The 20290-nt window shown below is 65.5% G+C and overlaps 4 protein-coding genes across 4 annotated transcripts; all 4 read left to right on the forward strand.

The window, feature by feature from the left end:
• Nucleotides 1-495: 495 nt before the first annotated feature.
• Nucleotides 496-4028, forward strand: LOC134526312 (uncharacterized). The gene is made up of 2 exons (XM_063358083.1): nt 496-627; nt 2526-4028. The coding sequence occupies exons 1-2, from the start codon at nt 517-519 to the stop codon at nt 3642-3644; spliced, it is 1230 nt and encodes a 409-aa protein (XP_063214153.1). The 5' UTR covers nt 496-516; the 3' UTR covers nt 3645-4028.
• Nucleotides 4029-4971: 943 nt separating this feature from the next.
• DOHH (deoxyhypusine hydroxylase) lies at nt 4972-8701 on the forward strand. Its single transcript, XM_063358321.1, has 5 exons — nt 4972-5095; nt 5349-5687; nt 6059-6135; nt 6360-6597; nt 7571-8701. Exons 2-5 carry the CDS (start codon nt 5414-5416, stop codon nt 7885-7887), a joined length of 906 nt encoding a protein of 301 aa, XP_063214391.1. The 5' UTR covers nt 4972-5095; nt 5349-5413; the 3' UTR covers nt 7888-8701.
• Nucleotides 8702-10209: 1508 nt separating this feature from the next.
• Nucleotides 10210-11788, forward strand: SMIM44 (small integral membrane protein 44). Its single transcript, XM_063358322.1, has 2 exons — nt 10210-11085; nt 11222-11788. Exons 1-2 carry the CDS (start codon nt 10845-10847, stop codon nt 11443-11445), a joined length of 465 nt encoding a protein of 154 aa, XP_063214392.1. The 5' UTR covers nt 10210-10844; the 3' UTR covers nt 11446-11788.
• Nucleotides 11789-13427: 1639 nt separating this feature from the next.
• Nucleotides 13428-15970, forward strand: SMIM24 (small integral membrane protein 24). Its single transcript, XM_063358215.1, has 4 exons — nt 13428-13616; nt 14066-14183; nt 14342-14380; nt 14606-15970. The coding sequence occupies exons 1-4, from the start codon at nt 13544-13546 to the stop codon at nt 14697-14699; spliced, it is 324 nt and encodes a 107-aa protein (XP_063214285.1). The 5' UTR covers nt 13428-13543; the 3' UTR covers nt 14700-15970.
• Nucleotides 15971-20290: the final 4320 nt, after the last annotated feature.

The raw sequence follows: 20290 nt of genomic DNA on the forward strand, positions 1-20290 counted from the left end.
CGCGGCGCCATGGCAACGGCGGCGGCCATTTTGGAGCGCGGCTCCCGGCGGGGCCCGGCGCCCTCGCACAGCCCCGGGGGCCGCTCCCCGCCCCGCCCCGCCCCGCCCCGCCCCGGGGGGCTCGCCCCGCTCCCGCACGGGGCCTCGGACCTCCCTGCTCATTAAAATCATGTGTGTTGATTAAGACGGACGGAGCACCGGGCCCCGTCCCGGCGGGCGGGGCAGCCCGCGGGGCAGCCCCGCAGCCGTTCCCCGTGAGGCGCGGGCCGGGCCGCGGACAGCCCGGTGTGCCGGAGGGGAGTGGGGTGGGGTGGGGGTTCAGCGGAGCCGGCCGGGGCGGGCCCGGTAATGGCGGCGGTGCCGCCCCGTCCCGCCCCCCCCGGTCCCGCTGTGACCCCGCGGCCGATCGCTTCCAGGGCGGCCCCGGCTCCCGATTTGAAAATGCAGGAGCGGCTGCTGGTGCTGCTGTGCGCGCTGGCGCGGCGGCGGCGGCGGCGGGCGGGCGGGCGGCGGGCCATGCCCGGGGCCGGGGCCGCGGCTGCGGCCGGTGCCGGGGCCTGGGACGGGCCGCAGCGGCGCGCCTGGCTCCGGCACTACTACAGCCAGCGGCAGAAACGGCTCATGACGGTGACCGGGGCGGGGGGGTGGGGAGGGAGGGGTGATGGCGGGGACGGGGAGGGCGCGGAGGACGCGACACGACACGACACGACAGGCGGGGACGGGGCGGAGGGGCGGGGGGGACACGGGGCGACAGGCAGGAGACGGGGACACAAAGGATGGGGACATGGGGGCCACGCGGGACGCGAAGGAAAGGATGGGGATGTGGGGGACGTGAAGGACGTGGAGGGCACACGGGTCATGGGGACACAAAGGGTGGGGACATACGGGACACGAAGGACACGGGGGAGCAGACAGGACATGGGGGATGTGAAGGACATGGGGGGTACCCAAGTCACAGGGACACAGAAGATGGGGACGTGTGGCACGTGAAGAACATGGGGGGCCACAGAGGTCATGGGGACACAAAGGATGGGGACATGGGGGACATGCGGGACACGAAGGAAAGGATGGGGACATGGGGGACAAGAAGGACATGGGGGGGCACACGGGTCATGGGGACACAAAAATGGGGAACAGGGGGGATGTGCAGGACACAAGATGCAGGGACCTGTGGGACAAGAAGGACATGGGGGGCACACGGGTCATTGGGGACACAAAAAATGGGGAACGGGGTGGGGTGCAGGGATGGGAAGGAGCGGGGGCTCGGGAGGGGGCACAGGTCACATGGAGGACCTAAATTACAGGGACACAAAGGATGGGGACACTAGGGACACGAAGGACATGGGGGACATATGGAACATGCAGTACATGGGGGGGATGTGCCGGACACAAGGTGCAGGGATGGGAAGGATGGGGTCATGGGGGAACGCAGAGGTCCCATGGGGAGCCCAGGTGACGGGGACACAAAGGATGGGGACATGTGGGACACGAAGGACGTGAGGAGACACATGGGGCATGGGGACACAAAAAATGGGGAATGGGGTGTTTCTGCAGGGATGGGAAGGATGGGGGTACGAGGGGACACAAGGTGGCGGACATGGGAGACACTTGGGACATGAAACACAGGGACAAGAAGGATTTGGGACACAAAGGACATGCGGGGGGGAGACAGAGGTCACAACAGATAGGGAATGTAGGGGATATGTGGGACACAAAGGACGGGGGGCACATGAAGGACAGGGGACTTGGACACAGGATGTGAACCCAGGCACAAAGGAAAGGGGATGCAGCGGACGCGGGGACGTGAAGGAGGGGGTGACATCACCCCCCCTTTTCAGCTTAACGCTGAAAGATGTTTTTTAGAATTTAATAACAGAAAATCAATTCATGGGGACATGAAGGAGGGGGGGACATCAAAGGTGGGGGACACAAGGGATGGGGGATACAAAGGGCCTGGGGACATGTGGCAGCGAGGACAAGCTGGGGGCGGGGGGGGGGGAGGCGAACACGGGGAACCCACTTCCCTGGGCAGTTGCCAAGAAAGGTGAAAAAAGCTCTTTTCAGCTTAAAGATGTTTTTTGGAATATAAAACAGTAAATCAATTCCCGTGGAGGGGCTGGGAGCGCAGGTGCTCGCACCCCCTTCCGAACCATGACTGAGCCCCCCGTTCACTTGGTTGGTTGCAGGAAAGCAAGTAATAATTGTTAAAAAAAATCAAACCGCAGAGTAAGCGGCCACCCCAAAAAGGGACTTTTCCAGAAGGCTCCTTGTCTGTGGCACCTGGGCGTCTCCCCCAGGGTGACAGCTATTGCCTGGCGGATTTGCCTGGGCGGGCTTTCCCAGGAACAGGAAAATTTGTTAGGCCGGTCGGGACCACCGTCCATGTGGTACCAGGCGTCCTCCCTGCCCTGAGCAGGTCACTGGCGATGGATGGTCTCCAGAGGCGGGGATGTCCCAGGGAATCGCTTTGTGGGGGCCGGGGAAGCGCTGTCTCACATCCCTCTCGTCTCCCCACCATGCTGCAGCTCCTGATCGCTCGCCGGAGGAGAACCAGCTGCTACTTCTACCCCCGCGCCTGGCCCAGCGTCAGGGGCCCGGACTGGTGGGAGCGGGTGGTCCTGAAGGAGTTTGGGCCCCAGGACTGGCTGGAGAAGTTTCGGATGTCCAAGGAGACCTTTTTCTATGTCTGCAACCAGCTGCGGCCAGGGCTGGCTCCGCACAGCGCCCACTTCCACCCCACCCTGCCCCTGGAGAAGAGGGTGGCCGTGGCCCTTTGGCACTTGGCCACCAACGTGGAGTACCAGACTCTCAGCCCGCTCTTCGGCGTGGGGCCCTCCACAGTGCAAACGTGTGTCCGGGAGGTGAGCTACGCCGTCGTCTTGCTGCTGAAGCCCCTCTACCTCCGCCTGCCCAACGAGAAGGAGCTGGAGAACATGGTGCGCATCTTCCGCACCCGCTGGGGCTTCCCGCACTGCATCGGGGCCCTGGACAGCCTTCACATCCCCATCCACCCGCCCCTGCGCCTCAGCGCCGACTACTGCAACGGCCAGGGCTGGCACTCCATCCTGACCCAGGCCACCGTGGACGGGCTGGGCCAGTTCTGGGATGTCTCCACCGCCTTCCCAGGCAGCATGGAGAACAGCGCGGTCCTGGAGAGCTCCAGCCTGTGGGTGCTGGCCAAGGAGGGCCGGCTGTGCCCCAACCCTCCCAAGCACTTCATGGGGAAGGCGCAGAAGTACGTGCTGCTGGGCGACGCCACCTACCCCTTGCAAGACTGGATCCTCAAGCCCTACCAGGAGGACAAGAACCTCACCCAGCGGCAGCTGCGGTTCAACTACCGCCTGAAGCGGGCGCACAGCGTGATTGAGAACGCCTTCCTGCGCCTGAAGGCGCGCTGGCAGATCCTCCTGAAGTGCGACGACTGCAGCCTGGAGCTGCTGCCCACCCTCGTCCTCGCCTGCTGCATCCTGCACAACATCTGTGAAGCCCACGACAACCCCTTCAACGAGGAGTGGCTGGAGGGCACCGAGCCGACCGAGCTGCCCAAGCCCTGCCAGCCCGCACCCGCCGCCATGGAGGACGGCCGGGCCGAGCAAGTGCGCGAGCTGATGTGCCAGTACTTCGAGAGCTGCGGGGAGGGCTGACGGGGCCAGCGGGGTGCAGCAGCCCTGCGCATCCTCGCTCACAGACTTCCCACGGACTCCAGCAAACATTGGCCCAGCAGTTCTTGGCTGTGCGGAAAAGGACTGGACCCTCTCGCCTCTGCCGACAGCTGCCAGCTGCACCGGCTGGGAGGGGAGGGAGGGGTGGCTGCGTCGCGCTCATGCTGGTTTTGCCGAGGTGGTTTTGGGCAGTGGAATGCATTTTGTGCCCTTGCTCTCTTCCAGGATTTGAGCTGTCTGGTGGTGTGTTGTATGCTGCGCAAGTAAAGTGGGGATAGGGGCTGGGTGAGGGAGAGGGCTGCCTGGGGCTCCCTTTCCTGGGAGCACGGCTCTGGCCCGAGGCCCCTCCGTCAGGAGGCTTGAAATAAGAAAGCAAAACCCCTTTGAAGGTATGAAACTTGCTGCGTAAACACAGTTGGGAGGGGAAGGGAAGGGAAGGAAGAGGCAGAGCAGTGACTTGCCAGGGGTTGGCACCAGCCCAGAATGAAATTGCATCCACAAACTCCCGCTCTGCTGCTGCTCAGGCAGCACGTGCTGCCCTCGGGGGAGCGGGCTGATCCTCCGCCACAGCCTGGCATCCCTCCTCGCTCCTCTTCAGAGGGGTTTGCTATGAGGGTCCATGTCTCGGACCGCGTGGTCCCTCCTCGTCCCACCGGCCGGTTCTTTCCGCCAGTGCCTCCAATCTCTGCTCCCAGCCCAGCTGCAGCGTGAGCAGAAACATGCAGCTCTGCCCCCGTATCGTCTGGGAAATCAAGCAGCTGCCATTTATTCCCCCGCTGCCCGCCTGCTGCAGGCTGGAGCCCGGTGGCACACTGCCCGGGCGCAGAGACACCTCCACCAGCGCTCCGTTGTAAAGGAGCCAGGTGGCAGGGACGGCACAGGCATGTCCCGCCATGTCACCCTTCCCACGGGCCGGGGTGTCCCGGCTGGAGCACTGGGGGTGGTTGGAGGAGCCCCAGCAGGGATGATGGACGTGGCACCCCGGCTGCGTGTGTGCGGTACAGGTGTCGTGTGGGTGCGGTGTCCCCTGGCGTCCCCAAAGGCCCCTGGTGCTGTGGGGCCGTCCCTAGCGGGGCCACGCTCCCCAACCACGAAGCTCCCACGGGAAGGGGCTCCCCGTGGCTTTGCGGGGCCTCAACCCGCGGGTCCCCGCCCCACTCCCGCCCGTGCCGGCCGTGGGGTGCGGGGCCCAGGAGCGGCCATGGGACACAGCCCCCCGGCCCGGCCCGGGCCTGCGCGCCGCCGCGCGTGCGCCGCCGCTACCCCGCTCCCCCGGCCGCTCCCACTCGGCGGGAGCGGAGGGGGGGACAGACAGCAAGGCTGCTCCCCTCCCGGCGTGGGCGGGCTCGGGGCGGCCCCGCCCTCCCCTACCCGGAAGTGCGGTGGTAGGAGCCGCCGGCGCGGTCACGTGAGCAGCAGCATGGCGGCGTTCGGTGAGTGCGGGGCTGGGTCCGCCGGCTCCGGCCGAGCGGGGCTGAGCGGCCGCGGCGGGGGGACCGGCTCGGTCCGGTGCCTGGGTCGAGCACTTCCCGTGGCTCGGTTCTGCTCGGCCGGGGCGCCCCCTTCTCCCCCACGGCAGCTCCGGGCTGGGCCGCGGCCCTCTCCGCCCGCCCTGCCCCAGGGTGCGGGACCCGCTGGTGGCTGAGGCTGCGCCGGGGGCCCCCCTGACCCCTTCCCCGTCCGCAGGAGTGTGACCGGAGGGAGTCCCGCCAGAGACCTGCGTGTGCCCGGGCCCTGCCTGCCTCGGCGCCATGGTGACAGCGGAGGAGGTGGCGGCCATCGGCCGGACGCTGGTGGACGCGACCCAGCCCCTGCCCGCCCGGTTCCGGGCCCTCTTCACCCTGCGCAACCTGGGCGGCCGGGCGGCCGTGGAGTGGATCGGCCGGGCCTTCGGGGACGGCTCTGCCTTGCTGAAGCATGAGCTGGCTTACTGTCTGGGGCAGATGCAGGATGAAGCGGCCATCCCCGTGCTCGTCCGGGTGCTGGAGGACGCCAGCCAGGAGCCCATGGTCAGGCACGAGGCGGGTACGATGGCAGCTCCTGCGGCTGTGGGTGCAGGGGAGGGGTCCATTCCACAAGTGGGACTTGCGGGTGCTTCCCCCCATACCGAACAGTTCACGATGGCCTTGATCTGGTTTGGGTGTTGTGGCTTGGAAAAAGCTGAGGCGTGTTACCGCCTCACCATGTCCCCTTGCCAGACTGGTTGGCTGAGCCTTCCCCTTCCTGCTGACCTGGCCCTTGCCGTGTTTAGTTGCCTGGCTGTGCCACTTAGGATCAGTCAGAGTCAGGCCTATAACCCCACTTCAGAGCGGGGCGGGGCTTTGCCGGAGGACACAGCAGGGTCCTCCTCACGTAGACACTTTATTAACCTCCTGACACGTCCTTCCTTCTTTCAGGTGAAGCCCTGGGTGCTATCGGGAATCCCAGTGTGCTGGATATCCTGAAACGCTATTCAGAGGATCCCGTGGTTGAGGTGAGGGTCCTGGCGGGGGGGGGGGGGGTGTCATTTTCCCTGGGATGTAGCGCTGCTGGTCCGGGAGGGGCAAGCATGTGTCTCCTGGGCAGCCCCTGCCTGTGGACACCATGAGTGGCATCCTGCTGTGTGCTGGTGCCCAGCCGCTGTGGGGAAGCCTTGGGTGCCCTCCCAGCGCTGTATGATACTGTCCCACAGCCAGGGCTGTGTTCCTGTCCCTGCAGGTGGCAGAGACGTGTCAGCTGGCAGTGAGGAGGCTGGAGTGGTTGCAGGAGAACAAGCAGGAGCCGGGTGCCAGCCCCTACCTCTCTGTGGATCCTGCTCCCCCTGCTGAGGAGACGGACATCAGCAAACTCCGCGAAACCCTCCTGGATGAGTCACGCTCGCTGTTCGACCGCTACCGGGCCATGTTTGCCCTGCGAAACCTGGGTGGCCAGGCTGCTGTGCTGGCGCTGGCAGACGGTAAGGGCCAGCGTGAGGCTTCCTGCAGTCTGTACAGGTTAATCTGGGATTAGTCCTTCCCAAATCCAGGGCTGCCAGAGCTGCGGGGCTCCTTTTAGGCTCTTCGTCCATTTGTTTCTAGAGCTGCTCTCCCCCTGCTCGTTTGCAGGAGCCACGTCACAAAGCGCTTGGTGCTCTTAGGTGTTTCACAGCCCCCTCGCCATCCTCCAGGCCCCCTTTCTCCGTGGGTCCAGGTGGGAGAGGGCACAGTCTGTAATGTTGGCTTGGGACCAGCCAGTGGGACCTGGTGGGCTCTGGTCCTGCGGTCAGAGGCTGTGACAGCCTCATGCTGGGGTTTGGGAATAGCTCTGGAGAGGGGAGAGAATGTCTCCCGAGTGGGGAAGGGGTAGACCACAGCTCAGGAACTGTTTGGACCCACCCCCTCACCCAAGGGACCCGGACGAGGCTGTCCAACCATCTGTGAGGAGCTGGGGGCACGTCTGCGCTGTGAGACGAGGTGTGCAGGGATCTGTGAGCTCCTGCTGCAGCTGTTTGAAGCCTCCCACAGCACGGGGGGGCTCAAGGCTGTGTCTGTGCTGCCAGTGTGCCGCAGGCATGTCGCACTGCTGGGGCAGGGCCCGTGGGCAGTGCAGGCTCCCTGGGGCAGGGGAGGGTGCCGGCAGCCCTGCCAGGAGGATGGGTGCCGCCGTCACGAGAGGGCGTCCCTACGCTGCTGGGGCACGGCTGCGGGCACGCGGTGCTGGGGCCGCCCTGGCTGTGCGGGGTCAGGGAGCAGGGTGGGACAAGCCCTTCCCGTAGGTATTTTGTCCTCTTCCCCAAAAGCACCCACAGGTCTGGAGTGGCGACCACCAGCTGTAACCCCCAGGCCAGCCTGCCCCATGGCTTTCCCCCGGCTTCTGGGTGGGGGGCTCCGGCCAAGCGTCCCAGAGCACTTTTGGGGCAGCAATGGCTCACTCTCGCCTCCTCCCTGCAGGACTGTGCTCTGGCAGTGCCCTCTTCCGCCACGAGATCGGCTACGTGCTGGGCCAGATGCAGGATGAGGCCTGTGTCCCGCAGCTGACGGCCGCGCTGCGCAACCGCGCCGAGAGCCCCATGGTGCGCCATGAGTGTGCCGAGGCCCTGGGCTCCATCGCCCGCCCCTCCTGCCTGGAGACTCTGCGCGCCTTCGCCCGCGACGAGGAGCGGGTGGTGCGGGAGAGCTGCGAGGTGGCGCTGGACATGTACGAGTATGAGAACGGCACCCAGTTCCAGTACGCCGACGGGCTCTGCAAGCTGCAGGCCTCCGCCTGAGCCCTGGCTGGGGGGGTACAGGCTGGGCGTGCTGCCTCCCACCCCCGCCGGCTGCGCTTTCATGGCCGCCTCCATCAACATGGATCCGTGCCTTGCCGCGGCAGAGGTGGAGGAGGAACTGGATTTGCTCTCTGGCACAATTACAGCTGCCTTCTCCCTCCAAATCCAGGCTGAGCTGCTACTTGCCCCCCCCACCCCCCGCCACCTCCTGTTTCCTGGATCTGCCCCTCTTTCCCTGCCAGGATCAGCACCGTCTGCCCGCAGCCTGGCTCGGGGCTCGGACCAGGTGGGCTCCGCACTGCACGTCGGAGCCTGTCGCAGCTGCACGGGGCCCGGGGCTGCTCTGGGCTTGTGCTGCCGTGGCGGCTCGGTGTGAAACAGCTCCGTTTTCCCTGCCTGGGCTTTGCTGGGGGCCAGGGCTGGCTTTGGGCACTCGCTCTCGTAGGCTGTAGTGGTACGATGCCTCAAAAATAGCCCTTGGTGCTGGTGCTGAGCCGGGTCCCTCCTTGCCTCTGCGGTGGAGAAGCTGCTGTGGGTTTGGCCTCTCCTGTCGGGGCAGGCCAGGGCCGTGCTTGCGGCAGCCTTTGCCCTGGGATGGGGGTTGTTTCATGGCAAAGTTTTGGAAGATTTGGCTGCGCTTTTTCTTTCTGCAGGGAACGGTGCTGCCATTAGGGCTTACGGGGTGAGGCAGAGCCTGCCCGGACTTTCCCCAGCGTTTAACCAGACCTGGGAGGGCTGAGGCTGGTGTCTGCTGCCGTCACCCAGCACCCAAACCCCCCTGGTAGCTCAGTGTGGGCACTGGGGGCAGGGAGGGGGGGGGGCTGGCAGGGAATAAAGTGCTGCTGGGGGAGCTCCTGCGTGAGTCGAGCTGTGATTGAGCCCTCACCTGGATGCGGGGTGCCCCCGGTGCCGCTGGGTCAGGTGGGGAGACCTGGGGCTGCTGTAATAGAATCATGGAACGGGATCATTTAGGTTGGAAAAGATTTTTTTAAGATGATCAAGTCCAACCGTAACAGGAGGAGAGAGCACGGGGTGGGGTCCCTGCTGGCAATGGGGTAAAAACCCTCCTCGCAGCCCTGGAAGCCCCGGGGAGGAGGGCAGCAGCCATTGCCCGGGGGGTGCCCCAGGAGCCCCCACGGTGCTGCCCAGCGGAGGGGCCGGTGGGGTCCCGCTGCACCACGGGGACTGGCATCCTGCTGACGGGGCTTTTTCCCCTGCACCGAAGCCTCCCTGCGAGTCACTCCCGGGCTCAATCCTCTTAGTCCCTAAAGCTGCTGCTGCGGCCGACTCGGGTCCCGGGGGCTCTGGCGTTTGGGGACGCGGCTGGGACAGGGAGCCCAGCCTGGCCCGGTTCAGGACTGCGGGGAAGGGGTTTCTATGGGAGACATGACAAATTTGGGTCGCCTGTACGTGCTTGCTGGAAGTCAGGCGGGCACACTCAGGCGCTGTCGATGGGGTTGCTGGTGTGTGACGTGGAGGATGAGGGCCACAGAACCTCAGTTCCTCGGCATTGGGGACAAAGACCCGATGTTTTCATGCTGTTGTGGAGTCGGCAGCTGTCATGGGGCTCCTTTCCCCTCTTCCCTCGCCCTCCGAAGCCCCTGGGTGATGGGCAGGACCCAGATGGCCATCCCCGAGCTCTGGGGTGTCCGCGCCCCTCTCTGCCCCCGCGGGCGATGTGGCAGGGCAGCGGGACGTGCCATTTCCCCCTGACACCAATAACGTGCCAAGGTGGTTGCCAGCTCCACACCGGGACCTTATCGGCGCACGGGCTTCAGCATGCTGCCGGCGTGTTTCCCTGGTGTGCTTCTCCCCGTTTTATCACCCCGGCTGCTCCGACCCTTGCTCCCTGCTGTTCTCCGGCGTTTCCACAGGTGACTCACTTGCACCACGCAGGGTTGTTTCCAAATACCTCCGCGCCGGCGTTTGCCTCTGCTCTCCCAAATGCCTTTTAAGCCCAAATTGGAACGAAGTTGGCATTTTTGTGGCCGGGATCTGGCCAGGGATGACCTGGGTGCAGCAGAGCTGGGATGTGTGCCGGGGCGGAGGAGGGCTCGGGCACTGAGCCCTGACTTGGCACCGAACCCCCCGGGCACTTTCATCCCTCGCTGGCCAACACGCCCTGGGAAGGGTTTGGGTTGGGTTTTTTTCGAGGCTGTTGCTGGTCCGGGCCAAGCCCTGCACCCTCCTGGTGCAGAGGGTGCCGCTTTCAGGCGGTGCCCGGCCCCTGCCCTCCTCTGCAGGCTGCTCCTCATCGCAGGAGCGGCGCCGAGCACCGGGTGCCGTACGCAGTGGCCCAACACGGAGCTCCGGGGAGGTGACAGCCCCTCGCTGTGGGCTACTTGCCGCAGCTGGGCTCGGTGCTGCAAAAGGGGCCCTGTGGGAGCCCCCCCAGTGTGGGGCTGCGGCACCCATCCCCTCCGCCCATCGCCTCTCGGCGCAGAGGGCACCGTGTCCTCCGGGGCAGGGCGCTGCTGCCGGGATTTCGCACCATCTGCTCGGGGGATCCGGGGCCCGCGGAGGGATTTAACGGAGCTCAGAGGAGTGGGGGGAGGTCTCAGAGTGTCCCTCCCCATCCCTGCCTTTGGGGGTTCACCAGCTGCAGGTGGCTCCCCACTCCCAGGGATGGAGGTGCTGCCAGAGGGGTGGACTCTGGGGATGCTGAGCCGTGTCGGAGCCCGCTGGTCGCCCCCCAGGCTGAGCCCACCGGGGCTGTGCCAGGATTAGCCGGCGCTAAGCTCCTTCCCACGGATGCTCTGTCCTTCGGCAGCAGCGGGCGAGCGGCTCCCCATCGCACGGAGGGCAAGTGGCACCGCCACCAGGCATGGGGACCCCGCTGTCCCCGTGAGCCCCCAGCGCCGAGGAGCCTGGTGGACCCTGATGCCACTTCTCCCCCGTGGCCCCCGGCGCGGCAGAGGCTTCGGTGGCTCTGGGCTGGGGCGCGGGGGGAGCTGGCAATGGCCCTGGCGGGGGGCACCCTGCTCCCTGGCACCGCGGGGACGTGGGGGCCGAGGCATTTGCTGCAATCTCCTTCCGAGGAGGACGGGGTGCTGTACGTGGACTACAAGCCCCCCGCCCTGGACAGCATCCGCCTGCCCCGCTACGTCCTTTACCTGATGATGGCGGCCACCCTGGTGCTGTTGGTGGCATACGCCATCGTGGGGCATCTCATCAAGGACCTGGTGCACGACTTCGCCGGTGAGTGCTGCCCAGGGCGGGGTTGAGCTTTGGGGCTCCGTGCGGGGCTGGGTGGGGGCAAGGGAGGGGGGGTGTCCCCCCCCCAAACCCACGGCCTTTGCCGTGGCTGCTGACGGCTGCGTCTCTGCCCTCGCAGACTGGGCGTTCGGGCCCAAGCAGGAGGAGGAGAAGGCGGTGATGGCCGAGGGCGCCCTGCCGGAGGTGGAGTGGCTGGAGGAGGACGAGGTGCTGGCAGAGAGGAAGCCGGAGGGTGAAGGCACCGGCGCCTTGCCCGGCATGGACATCCCGCTGGGGCTGCTCACCGCCGCCCCGCGCAGCTCCATCAGCTTCGCCGACTCCCACAAGAAGAGGTTTTTCTAGGGCCAGGACACACACACCCCCTTGCCCCGCCACCGGCGGGATCCCCGGCAGCCACCCCTGGCCGTCGGATCCCGGCACAGCCGCCGGCCCCAGACTCGGGCGCAGGGGTGACGCTGCCCGGCGCTGGCACGTGGCTTCACCGTCCTTGGCGCAGCCCCACACGCTTATCTCGGGGCTGCTATCGCTGCCCCCCAATAAAGCAGCCTGCCCCAGCCCCGCTCGCTCGCCCCTTAGCCAGGCGTGGGCGCGGGGAGGTGGCAGGGCTGGGACAACCCCGACCTTCGCCTGGGGCCAGCAGCATCCCTCGGCAGAGCCCTCCAGCCCCCGGGCGCGTGGGGAGGGACACCCGTGTGGGCGCACGCGCGTGGACACCCCTGTGGGTGTGTGAAGGCGGGTGCTCAGGGGTTGCAAACTCCTGGCACGGGGTCTCACCCTGGGCGTGCGCACAGACACGCGTGGGCGCCGGGGACATGGCCACGCGTGCACGTGGCAACATGGGTACACGCACCTACGGGGAGTCTCACGCAGCGCAGCCACGCGCAGGCGCACCGGGAGGGACGGACAGACGGACGGCTGTTCACCGAGGCTGGATTTGCCCCGCTGCCCCCCTCGCCGCCATGATGCTGGCAGGCCGTGCCCCCTCCCGATGGAGCAGAGTTCAGTGGCACCCACAGGTGCCCCCGAAGCCCGTCTTGGGGGGCGAAGCACCCACCAGCCCCACTTGGGCTCTGCGTGGGGGCACTGGGGATGGGGCTGCGTCGTACAGACCCCATCGCCTGCATCAAACCCGGGGGGGGCTGATTTTCCCCCACCCCATTCCTCTGGTGGGGATCCTGTCCCCATGTCCCCAGGCTCCTTCTTCACCCCTGGGCAATTGCCATGGCCAGGCTGGCCCTGCCGAAGCCCATGGTCTGTCCCTGGGTGTCGCTGGCCACCCTGTGCCTCAGTTTCCCCTGTGCCCCACTGGGTGGGGGCTGTGCGGTGGAGCAGGTCTCTGATAACGCCATTAATAATTAGCTCTTCACGGTACCTGGGCACTTCCCGGGCACGTGACAGGGTCCTGCTGGCACCAGCCATCACATCTGGGGCTCAGCTGTCCTGGGGCTGGGTGGGGGCTGGGGGGGTGGCCTGGCACTGTCTGCCCCCCAACCTCCCCCCGCCCCGTGCTGCCCCGTCCCCGCGATATGTCAGGGCAGGAGCCATGTCTCTGGGGATGGGACACCGGCCCGGATCTGCCCCAGCCCTGCCAGTGGGGACAGGCGTGCGGTGCCCCATGGGCAGAGGGGAGAGACGGGGATGGGGCAGCAGGCAGGGTGGGCACATCCGTCCATCTGTCCACCCATCCACCCATCCATCCATCCGACCATCACTCCATTCATCCATCAATCCACCCATCCATCACTCCATCCACCCATCCATCCGTCCATCCACCCATCCATCTGTCCCTCCATCCATCCATACACCCATCCATCCGTCCCTCCATCCATCCTTCCCTCCATCCCTCCATCCATCCCTCCATCCATCCATCTGTCCATCCATCCACCTGTCCATCCATCCATCCACCCATCCATCCGTCCCTCCATCCATCCTTCCCTCCATCCCTCCATCCATCCCTCCATCCATCCATCTGTCCATCCACCCACCCATCCATCCATCCACCTGTCCGTCCGTCCATCCACCCACCCACCCGTCTGTCCCTCCAAACACCTCCCACCCATCCCTCCCTCCCTCCCTCCCTCCACCCACCCGCCCGTCCATCTGTCCCTCCATCCGCCTGTACCTCCTTCCATCCACTCACCCACCCGGCGGGTGGACCCCAGCCCTGGCCATGGGGCTGCCACCATCGTCCCCGAGGTGGTGGCTGTTGGGTGCTGCAAGGTGCTGGTGGCTGAGCCGGGGGGAGAAGTGCCACCTCCCAAGGGTTACAGGAGCCGCGTTGCCATGGCACTTGGTGGCACTTGTCCTCTTGAGCCCAATAAAAGCCGCCCGTTGGCCCCGGGTGCAGAGAGCGGCACCGGCACTCGGCCCCAGCAGCAGCGTGGGAGAGGAGCCCACCTGGGGGTGCAGGACCCGGCCGTGCCCCAGCCCCCGCCCCAAAATGCCGAGGGCCCCGCAGCCCCTCTCGCTCCTGGTCCTGCTCGTCCTCGCTGCCACCGCCCAGGGACAAGCCGGTAGGTGCCCCTGTGGCCCCCCATACCCCTGCGCCCCGAGTACCCTGGGGGTGGCCATGCCCATCCCGAGGCATTGGATCAGCTCCCGGGAGACCCTCCCAGTAGGACCAGTGCGTCCCAGTGCCCCGGCAGCAACCATTTTGGGAGCAGAGCAGAAAGATCTGGGGGCACCTGCCTGCTGTCCCCAGCGGCCCCCACCACGCCAGACGCCCGTGTGCTCTCCCGGGGAGGGGTTGGCTGTGTCGGGGGGGGCTTCCTCGGCACGCAGGGGACAGTGGGGAGGGGGTGGCAACGAGCACCTGCCAACGTCCCCCGGTGTCCCCAGCATCTCCTGCTGCTGGGCTCGGCACAATCGGGACCCTGTGCCATGGGATGGGGGCTCCCGTCCCCTGCAGGATGGGGTTCCCTGAAGCTGTCCCCATCCCCGTCCCCATCCCTCTGCCGTGCAGGCACCGGCCCCAAGGAGCTGCAGCCCTGGCTCCTCGGCCTCACGGCCGTCGTCGTCTTCCTCTTCATCGTCTTTGTGCTCCTGCTCGTCAACCGGCTCTGGCAGATCAGGATGCGCAGGTGGGACGGGGACGCATCCCGCACCCACCTGGGTGGGGGGGACCGACCCGAGGCCCGGGGGGGGGGGGCGCGCAGGCTCCGGCCGTGCCCGAGGCCGGGAGCAGGGTGCTGCAGGGGGGGGACCCCGGGCACCGCTCACCCCCTCTCTCCCCTCGCAGGAAGCGGGGCGACGTCCAGGACACCCCGGGGACTGACAGGTACCACCGCCCGGGCACTGCAGGGCTGGCACCGGGCACCCCCTGGGGACGGCGACACGCTGGCGGTGCCATGCACGGCTTGGCGGTGCCGTGTGTGGTCTGGCGGTGCCGTGTGTGGTCCGGTGCGCCCTCGGCATGGCCAAAGGCAACGGTGACGCCCGAGGGGAGCGGGCCAGGGTGCCCTGCCACAGCGGCCATGCCTGGCTGACGCCTCCCTACCAGCAGGCTGGAGCGCACCGGCCGTGCCAACCCGGCGGCCGAGAAGGACAGCGATGAGGAGAGCGACGGCGAGGAGCGGAGCAAGGCCACGTCCTTCTGAGGCGGCGGCCGCCACCTGCCCGCCCGGCGCCCGGCCCCGGGGACGCCCCGTCGGGGAACCGCGCCCTCGGCCCCGTCCGCGGGACGCGGATCCGCGCCGGGTTTTGCGGGGCGGGAGGTGCCGCGGCGGCCCCGGCTGCCGCCAAGCCCCGGCGCGGATCGGCCGCCCAACGGAACGGATCGCGGAGGGCGGCGGCCGGCGACAGGAGCGGGGACCTCCCCACACCTCCCTGACGTGGGGGAGGTTTCCCCGCCGTGGGGTGCGGGGGGTTCCCCGGCTGTGCCCCAGTAAAGGTCCCCAGCCTGTCCCGGCGTCCAGCGTCTGGTGTCACCGCGCCGGGGATGGGGCCGTTCTGGGGCCCCCGCGAGGCTCCGCGCCCCCAGGATGGGGCCCGCGGCTGCCCCGCCGCCCCCGAGGGTGCCGGCTGCGGGGACACCCCTGGTGCCATCGGGCAGGGGACAGTGGCGGGCTCCTGGCATGTGCCGAGCTGCCAGGCCTCAGCGACCTCGGCGGTGTCCGGCCGTGCCGCTGCCCCCCCCCCGCCCCCGGCGTCCTGCCCCGCGTCCCGGAGCTCAGGGACCGGGGGGTGTCACGGGGGGCTGGGGACCGCGGGGGGGCGTCCGGCCTTGGGACCCCCGCCTGTCCTGAGCAGTTCTTCAGGACAGGAACGATGGGGACTGGGGGGTGACACACGGCTTCGGCCAATGATGTCATATGGGCGATGACGTCATGTGCACGAGGGGCACGAGGATCTGCAGGATGATACGCGCGATGACGTCACGCAGACACGGTCTTGATGCCGAGGGGGTGGCGGCAGCGCCGTGTCCCCACGAGCCCACGGCTGCACCCACCCGCGCCCCTGTCCCCCCGTGTGTCCCCCCGCCACCCTCCCCTCCCCGAGCTCGGCCTCCCCCCTCATCCAGGCCCAGAGCACCCACGGGTGGGGGTCCCCCCCTCCAGGGCGACGGGCACCCCCTGCCCAGCACGGCCCCGCTCCAGTACATCCCAGTTCACACCAGTGCCCCCCCCCGCCCCCAGCCGGGACACCCGGGGCCTCCCCAGGGCAGGCGCCGTGCCTCAGTTTCCCCCGGGGGCAGCGAAGGAAGGGCGGAGGCGGGCTGGAGTTGAAGCATAGCTTGTTTAATTTTTATACATTTTTTTTTTTGTCTTTTTTTTTCCTTTTTTTTTTTAATCTTTTTTTGTGTGTGTGTGTGTGTGTGTCAGTTTTTTGTTTTTTTGTTTTTTGTTTTTCTTTTTCTTCTTTTTTGTCTCTTTTTTGTCTTTTTTGCATAGGGGGAGGGGGGGGGGGGGGGGGGAGGGGGGAACAACCGAAAGAAAAAAAACCAAAAGAAAACGAAACAAAAAAGACACCCCCCCCAAAAAAAAAAAAAACACCCCCCCCCAAAAAAAAAACCCAAAATAAAGAAAACAAAACCAAAAATGAAAAGAAAAAAAAACCACAAAACCAAACCCCCAAAATCCATAGTCACGGTCAGTAACTGGTACGTAGGCAGGAGCGGCGGCTATCGGTAATGGCTGCGTACAATGGTATAATCAATATCGTGAAGCACCAGGGAGGCGAGCTGGGGGGGGGGCTCGGGGGGGGGGGGGGGCATGCAGGGGCCGGGGATGGGGGGGGGGGGTATCACAGCCCGGGGGAGGGGGGGGAATATGTCCCGGCCCCGGCTCGCGGCCCTGGTGCGCTCGGCGGGTGTGTAACGGCTGCGGCAAGCGAGAAGCGAAGAATCCGGTTAACTAGTAAAAATATAAACGGCGAGGGAGTGGGGGGGGGCGGGGGGGGGGGGGGCACCCACCGCCCCCAGCCCCGGTGGGGTTTTGTTGGGGGCGGGGCGGGGCGGGGGGGACGACGACACACACACACAACACACCCCACCCCACCCCCCACCCCCCCTCTTGTAAAGGCGGGCGGGGGCAGCCGGCGGCGCGGAGGCACTGCGGCGGGGTTTTTGGTTTGGGGGGGGACACGGGGGGGGGACACGGGGGGGGGCGGCTCCTGCCGGCTGCCGCCTCCGCGCCTTCGGGGCGAGTCCATCTCCTGGTGCCGCTCTGTGCCCAAAGGGCCCCCCCCCGGGGGCACCCAGGGGCGCTGCTGTATGGGGGGGGCACCCGGGGTGCCGCTGTATGGGGGCACCCACGGGTTCCGCTGCAACCGGGGGGGGGGGGGGGGGGCAACTATGGGTGCTGCTCCCCAGAGCCCGGGTTGGGCGGCGGGGGGGGGTTGGGGGGAGGCAGAAAGCAGCAATTCCAAACTCATAGTACAAAAAGAAAAGGGGGGAAGGGGGGGGGGAAGAGAACCAAAACACCACCGAACAGACATATATATATATATATAGGGGGGTTTATATATATATATATTTTTTTTTATATATATATATATATATTCCTTTGCGCTTTAAAGTACCTTAACTGTGTGTCGGTCCGCAGGGACCCGCGCCCACCCCCGGCCCCTGCAGCCCCATATATATATACGTGGAGAGAGAGAGAGAGAGAGATTTTATATATATATATATATACAGGTTATTTTTTTTTTTACTTTTTCTTCTTTTTTTTTTTTTTTATTATTATTTATAGGTCCCAAGGACTATTTTTAATTAATCTTTTTTTTTGTTTTGTTGTTGTTGTTGTTTTTAAGCCGACGAGCCCGACTAAAAACCCTCTAGGAGAGACTGTAGTGCATGAAACCCCCCCCCCCCCGCCATCCCCCCCCCTCAAGCCCCCCCCAACCCCGCGGGAGCCCGGCCGCAGTGATTGTCGAGCGGACACACACACCCCCCCCCGCTTCAGGGTCCCCATCCTGCCGGGGTGGGGGGGGGGGGGTGGGGGGCTCGGAGCATCCCCAAGGATGGGGGTGTCCCCCCGCCGCCCCCCCCCCCCCCCCCGACTGTGGCCACCGAGCCCAGAGGCCGCGGGGGGTTTAACAAAAAGGGAGAACGATTAAAAAAATAAAAATAATAAAAATTAGTGGTAGTCCCGTCCGCCCCCCCTCGTCCTGTCCCGTCCCCCGCCCCGTCCCCGCGCAGCCGGTGACCCCAGAGGGGGCCGGGGGGGGGGGGGGGGGGGCCGGGTTTTGCATATTCCCTTTGGGCAGGGCCGGGGGGATGCGGCCCCGGGGGGGGTGGCGGGAGGAGCAGTGCAAAGACCCCCCCCCACAAAGGGAAAGCCCCCGGCCCGACGCCCTCCCCCCCCCGCCCCCCGCTGCCACCCTGCGGGTTGGGGGGTGTCGAGTTGATTCTTTTTTGCCTTTTTTTTTAACATGGTTTAAGGTGCTTTTCTTGCTGAGGGCGGGTTTTGGGGCGGGGGGGGGGGGGGGCCTGCGGCCGGCCCCGGGGGTGGCGGGGGAAGGCAGCAAAAAGGAGGGGTGAGGCGGGGGGGGGGGGGGGGGAGAACCCCCGGCCGCTGCCCCCGCGGGGCCGGGGGCTTCCTCGGGGCGGGGGGGGGGACACGACCCAGGCCCGAGGGGCGCCAGCGCCCCTCGCCTCCCCTCGGGCCCCACGCTCGCCGGGAGATGGACGTGGGCGGGGGCGGGGGGGGGGGGGCAGCCCCGGGTGCCCCCCTCCCTCCCCTGTCTGTCACTGGTCACCGCTGAGAAATGCTATTTTTTGATATATATATATATATTTTTTTTTTTTTTTTTTTTTGCTTTGAGCTGATCCTTTTCTAGCCTTAAAACCCTTTTTTTCCCCTCTTCCCCCCCCCCCCCCCCCAATTTTCTCTCTCTCTTTTTTTTTTGTTTTTTTTTTAATTCTAATTTTTTCTTTTTCCCCCATCTGGACGCCGACCCCCCCCTCCTCACACACCCACCCCCCCCCCCCCCGCTCCCCCCGTTGCATTGTCCTTGCAGAAATCAATACTGCACCTCGCAGAAAGAAGAGCCTCCCAAGGATGTTCCCCCCGCCCTCTGGGACCCCCAAAAAAACCGCGTGGGTGGGCGACACACCCCCCCACAGACACACCCCCCCCTCGATCCCCCGCTAATACTTTTGGACACCAAAAAATAAAAAATTAAAAATTAAAACAAAAAATAAAATACGTTGACGACGACGTTTCTTCATCACAAAGCAGCAGCGACGCGCGGTGCCACCCGCCCCATCGGTGTCACGACCAGCGTCAGTCCTCAGCCTCGGGGAGGGGTGGGACTGCGGGGGGAAAGGGGGGGGGAGGGTCTTTCTCTCCGGCCGGCGGGACGCTTGGGTTTTAAGGCAAATTCTGGATTTTTTGGGGGTGTCAGGACCCTGCTCGGCGGTTGGCGCGACAGGGAACGGGCAAAGTGAGGGTGGGAGGGCGCGTCCTGCCGCGACTTCGCCTGTTCCCTGCTGCGCCAGCCGCACCCCCGGAGACGAAGCCGATGGGGATGGGGGGGGGGGGGGCTCTGCGACCCCCCCCGCCCCCGACACCAGCCCTGGGTTTGAGGGGGGGGGCGCACAGCTACATTCACACGGTTCCATTCCTGTCACGAGAGCAGCTGGGCTCAGCCCTCCCGGCCCGGCGCCCCATTGAAAACCAATTAAAAACTGGGGCGGGGGGGGGGGGGGGGGAGGTTGGTGGGATGCTGTGGCCCCCCCCCGTAATGGCTCAGCCATGGGGGTCTCCATCCCTGGTCGTTCCCCCCCCCCCCCCGCGCGGTGACCCCAACCGCATCCTCGTCCATCCTGCCGCACCCGGACGCCTGGGTTCCCCCGAACATTATGGGGGGACACACACACACACACACTCAGACACGGGGGGGGGTGGGGGGGGTGTCACTGCCACCTCCCGCCTCGCTGCCTTTGGTTGCTATAAGCAGAAAAACCAAATAAACCGCCCCCCCCCCCAAAAAAAAAAGGGAAGGAAAATTTAAAAAAAAAAAAACCCAAAAAAAAACCAACCAAAAAAACGCCAAAAATCTAAAACAACAAACGAGACGCAAAGCAAAGGGGTGGCTGGGTCCCCCCCCCCCGGCCCCCCCCTCGGCCGGGCCCCCCCCCCCCCCCCCCAACTCGCCGGCGCAGCTGAGCGGCTATTGCATATTCCGGTGTGTTGGCGCAGAGGATGCATCGGTTTTTACCAACTGGAAGACGTTTCCGAGGGGTGTGGGGGGGGGTGGGGATGGGGGGGTGAAGAAAAAAAAAAAAAAAAAAAAATTGCTTTAAAAAAAAAAAAATAAGAAGAAGAATCGAGAGAAAAGGGATTTTTCCGGCCGAGAAGAAGCCATGCAGGAGGCGAAGGGGGGGGCGGCCGCCCCCAGCCCCCCCGGCCCCCCGGGAGCCCCGGGCATGCAGCGACTCCCTCGCACTGATATCGGGTCCGGTAATACTTAGTCTTCGAAGGCAAGGCACATCATGTGGTATAAAATTTCGTGCAAATTAGGAAAACATGGATTATTATTATTATTTTTTTTTCCTCGTAGGTTTTTTTTTTTTTTTACGGCTTTTTTTTCTTCTTTTCTACAGAATTTTTTGTGTGTTTTTTTTTTCTCCTCTTTTTGTTGTTTTTTTTTTTTTTTTTTTTTTCTCTTTCGCTGAAGGTGACGGGGGAGGGGGGGGGGAGGGGGGGCGGGGGGGGGGAAGGTAGAGCCGGTTAATACAGTCTGC

This window comes from Chroicocephalus ridibundus, chromosome 22 (genome assembly GCF_963924245.1).
Source record: "Chroicocephalus ridibundus chromosome 22, bChrRid1.1, whole genome shotgun sequence".
Classification (NCBI taxonomy): Eukaryota; Metazoa; Chordata; class Aves; order Charadriiformes; family Laridae; genus Chroicocephalus; species Chroicocephalus ridibundus.

What these genes read in the sequence shown, in the direction of transcription:
- LOC134526312 (XM_063358083.1), top strand. Translation starts at nt 517, where the DNA reads ATGCCCGGGGCCGGGGCCGCGGCTGCGGCCGGTGCCGGGGCCTGGGAC. An exon ending in GGCAGAAACGGCTCATGACG is followed by an intron (nt 628 to 2,525) that starts GTGACCGGGGCG and finishes ACCATGCTGCAG; the next exon opens with CTCCTGATCGCTCGCCGGAG.
- DOHH (XM_063358321.1), top strand. Translation starts at nt 5,414, where the DNA reads ATGGTGACAGCGGAGGAGGTGGCGGCCATCGGCCGGACGCTGGTGGAC. An exon ending in CATGGTCAGGCACGAGGCGG is followed by an intron (nt 5,688 to 6,058) that starts GTACGATGGCAG and finishes TCCTTCTTTCAG; the next exon opens with GTGAAGCCCTGGGTGCTATC. An exon ending in TGTGCTGGCGCTGGCAGACG is followed by an intron (nt 6,598 to 7,570) that starts GTAAGGGCCAGC and finishes TCCTCCCTGCAG; the next exon opens with GACTGTGCTCTGGCAGTGCC.
- SMIM44 (XM_063358322.1), top strand. Translation starts at nt 10,845, where the DNA reads ATGGCCCTGGCGGGGGGCACCCTGCTCCCTGGCACCGCGGGGACGTGG. An exon ending in CCTGGTGCACGACTTCGCCG is followed by an intron (nt 11,086 to 11,221) that starts GTGAGTGCTGCC and finishes CTGCCCTCGCAG; the next exon opens with ACTGGGCGTTCGGGCCCAAG.
- SMIM24 (XM_063358215.1), top strand. Translation starts at nt 13,544, where the DNA reads ATGCCGAGGGCCCCGCAGCCCCTCTCGCTCCTGGTCCTGCTCGTCCTC. An exon ending in TGGCAGATCAGGATGCGCAG is followed by an intron (nt 14,184 to 14,341) that starts GTGGGACGGGGA and finishes CTCCCCTCGCAG; the next exon opens with GAAGCGGGGCGACGTCCAGG. An exon ending in GACACCCCGGGGACTGACAG is followed by an intron (nt 14,381 to 14,605) that starts GTACCACCGCCC and finishes CCCTACCAGCAG; the next exon opens with GCTGGAGCGCACCGGCCGTG.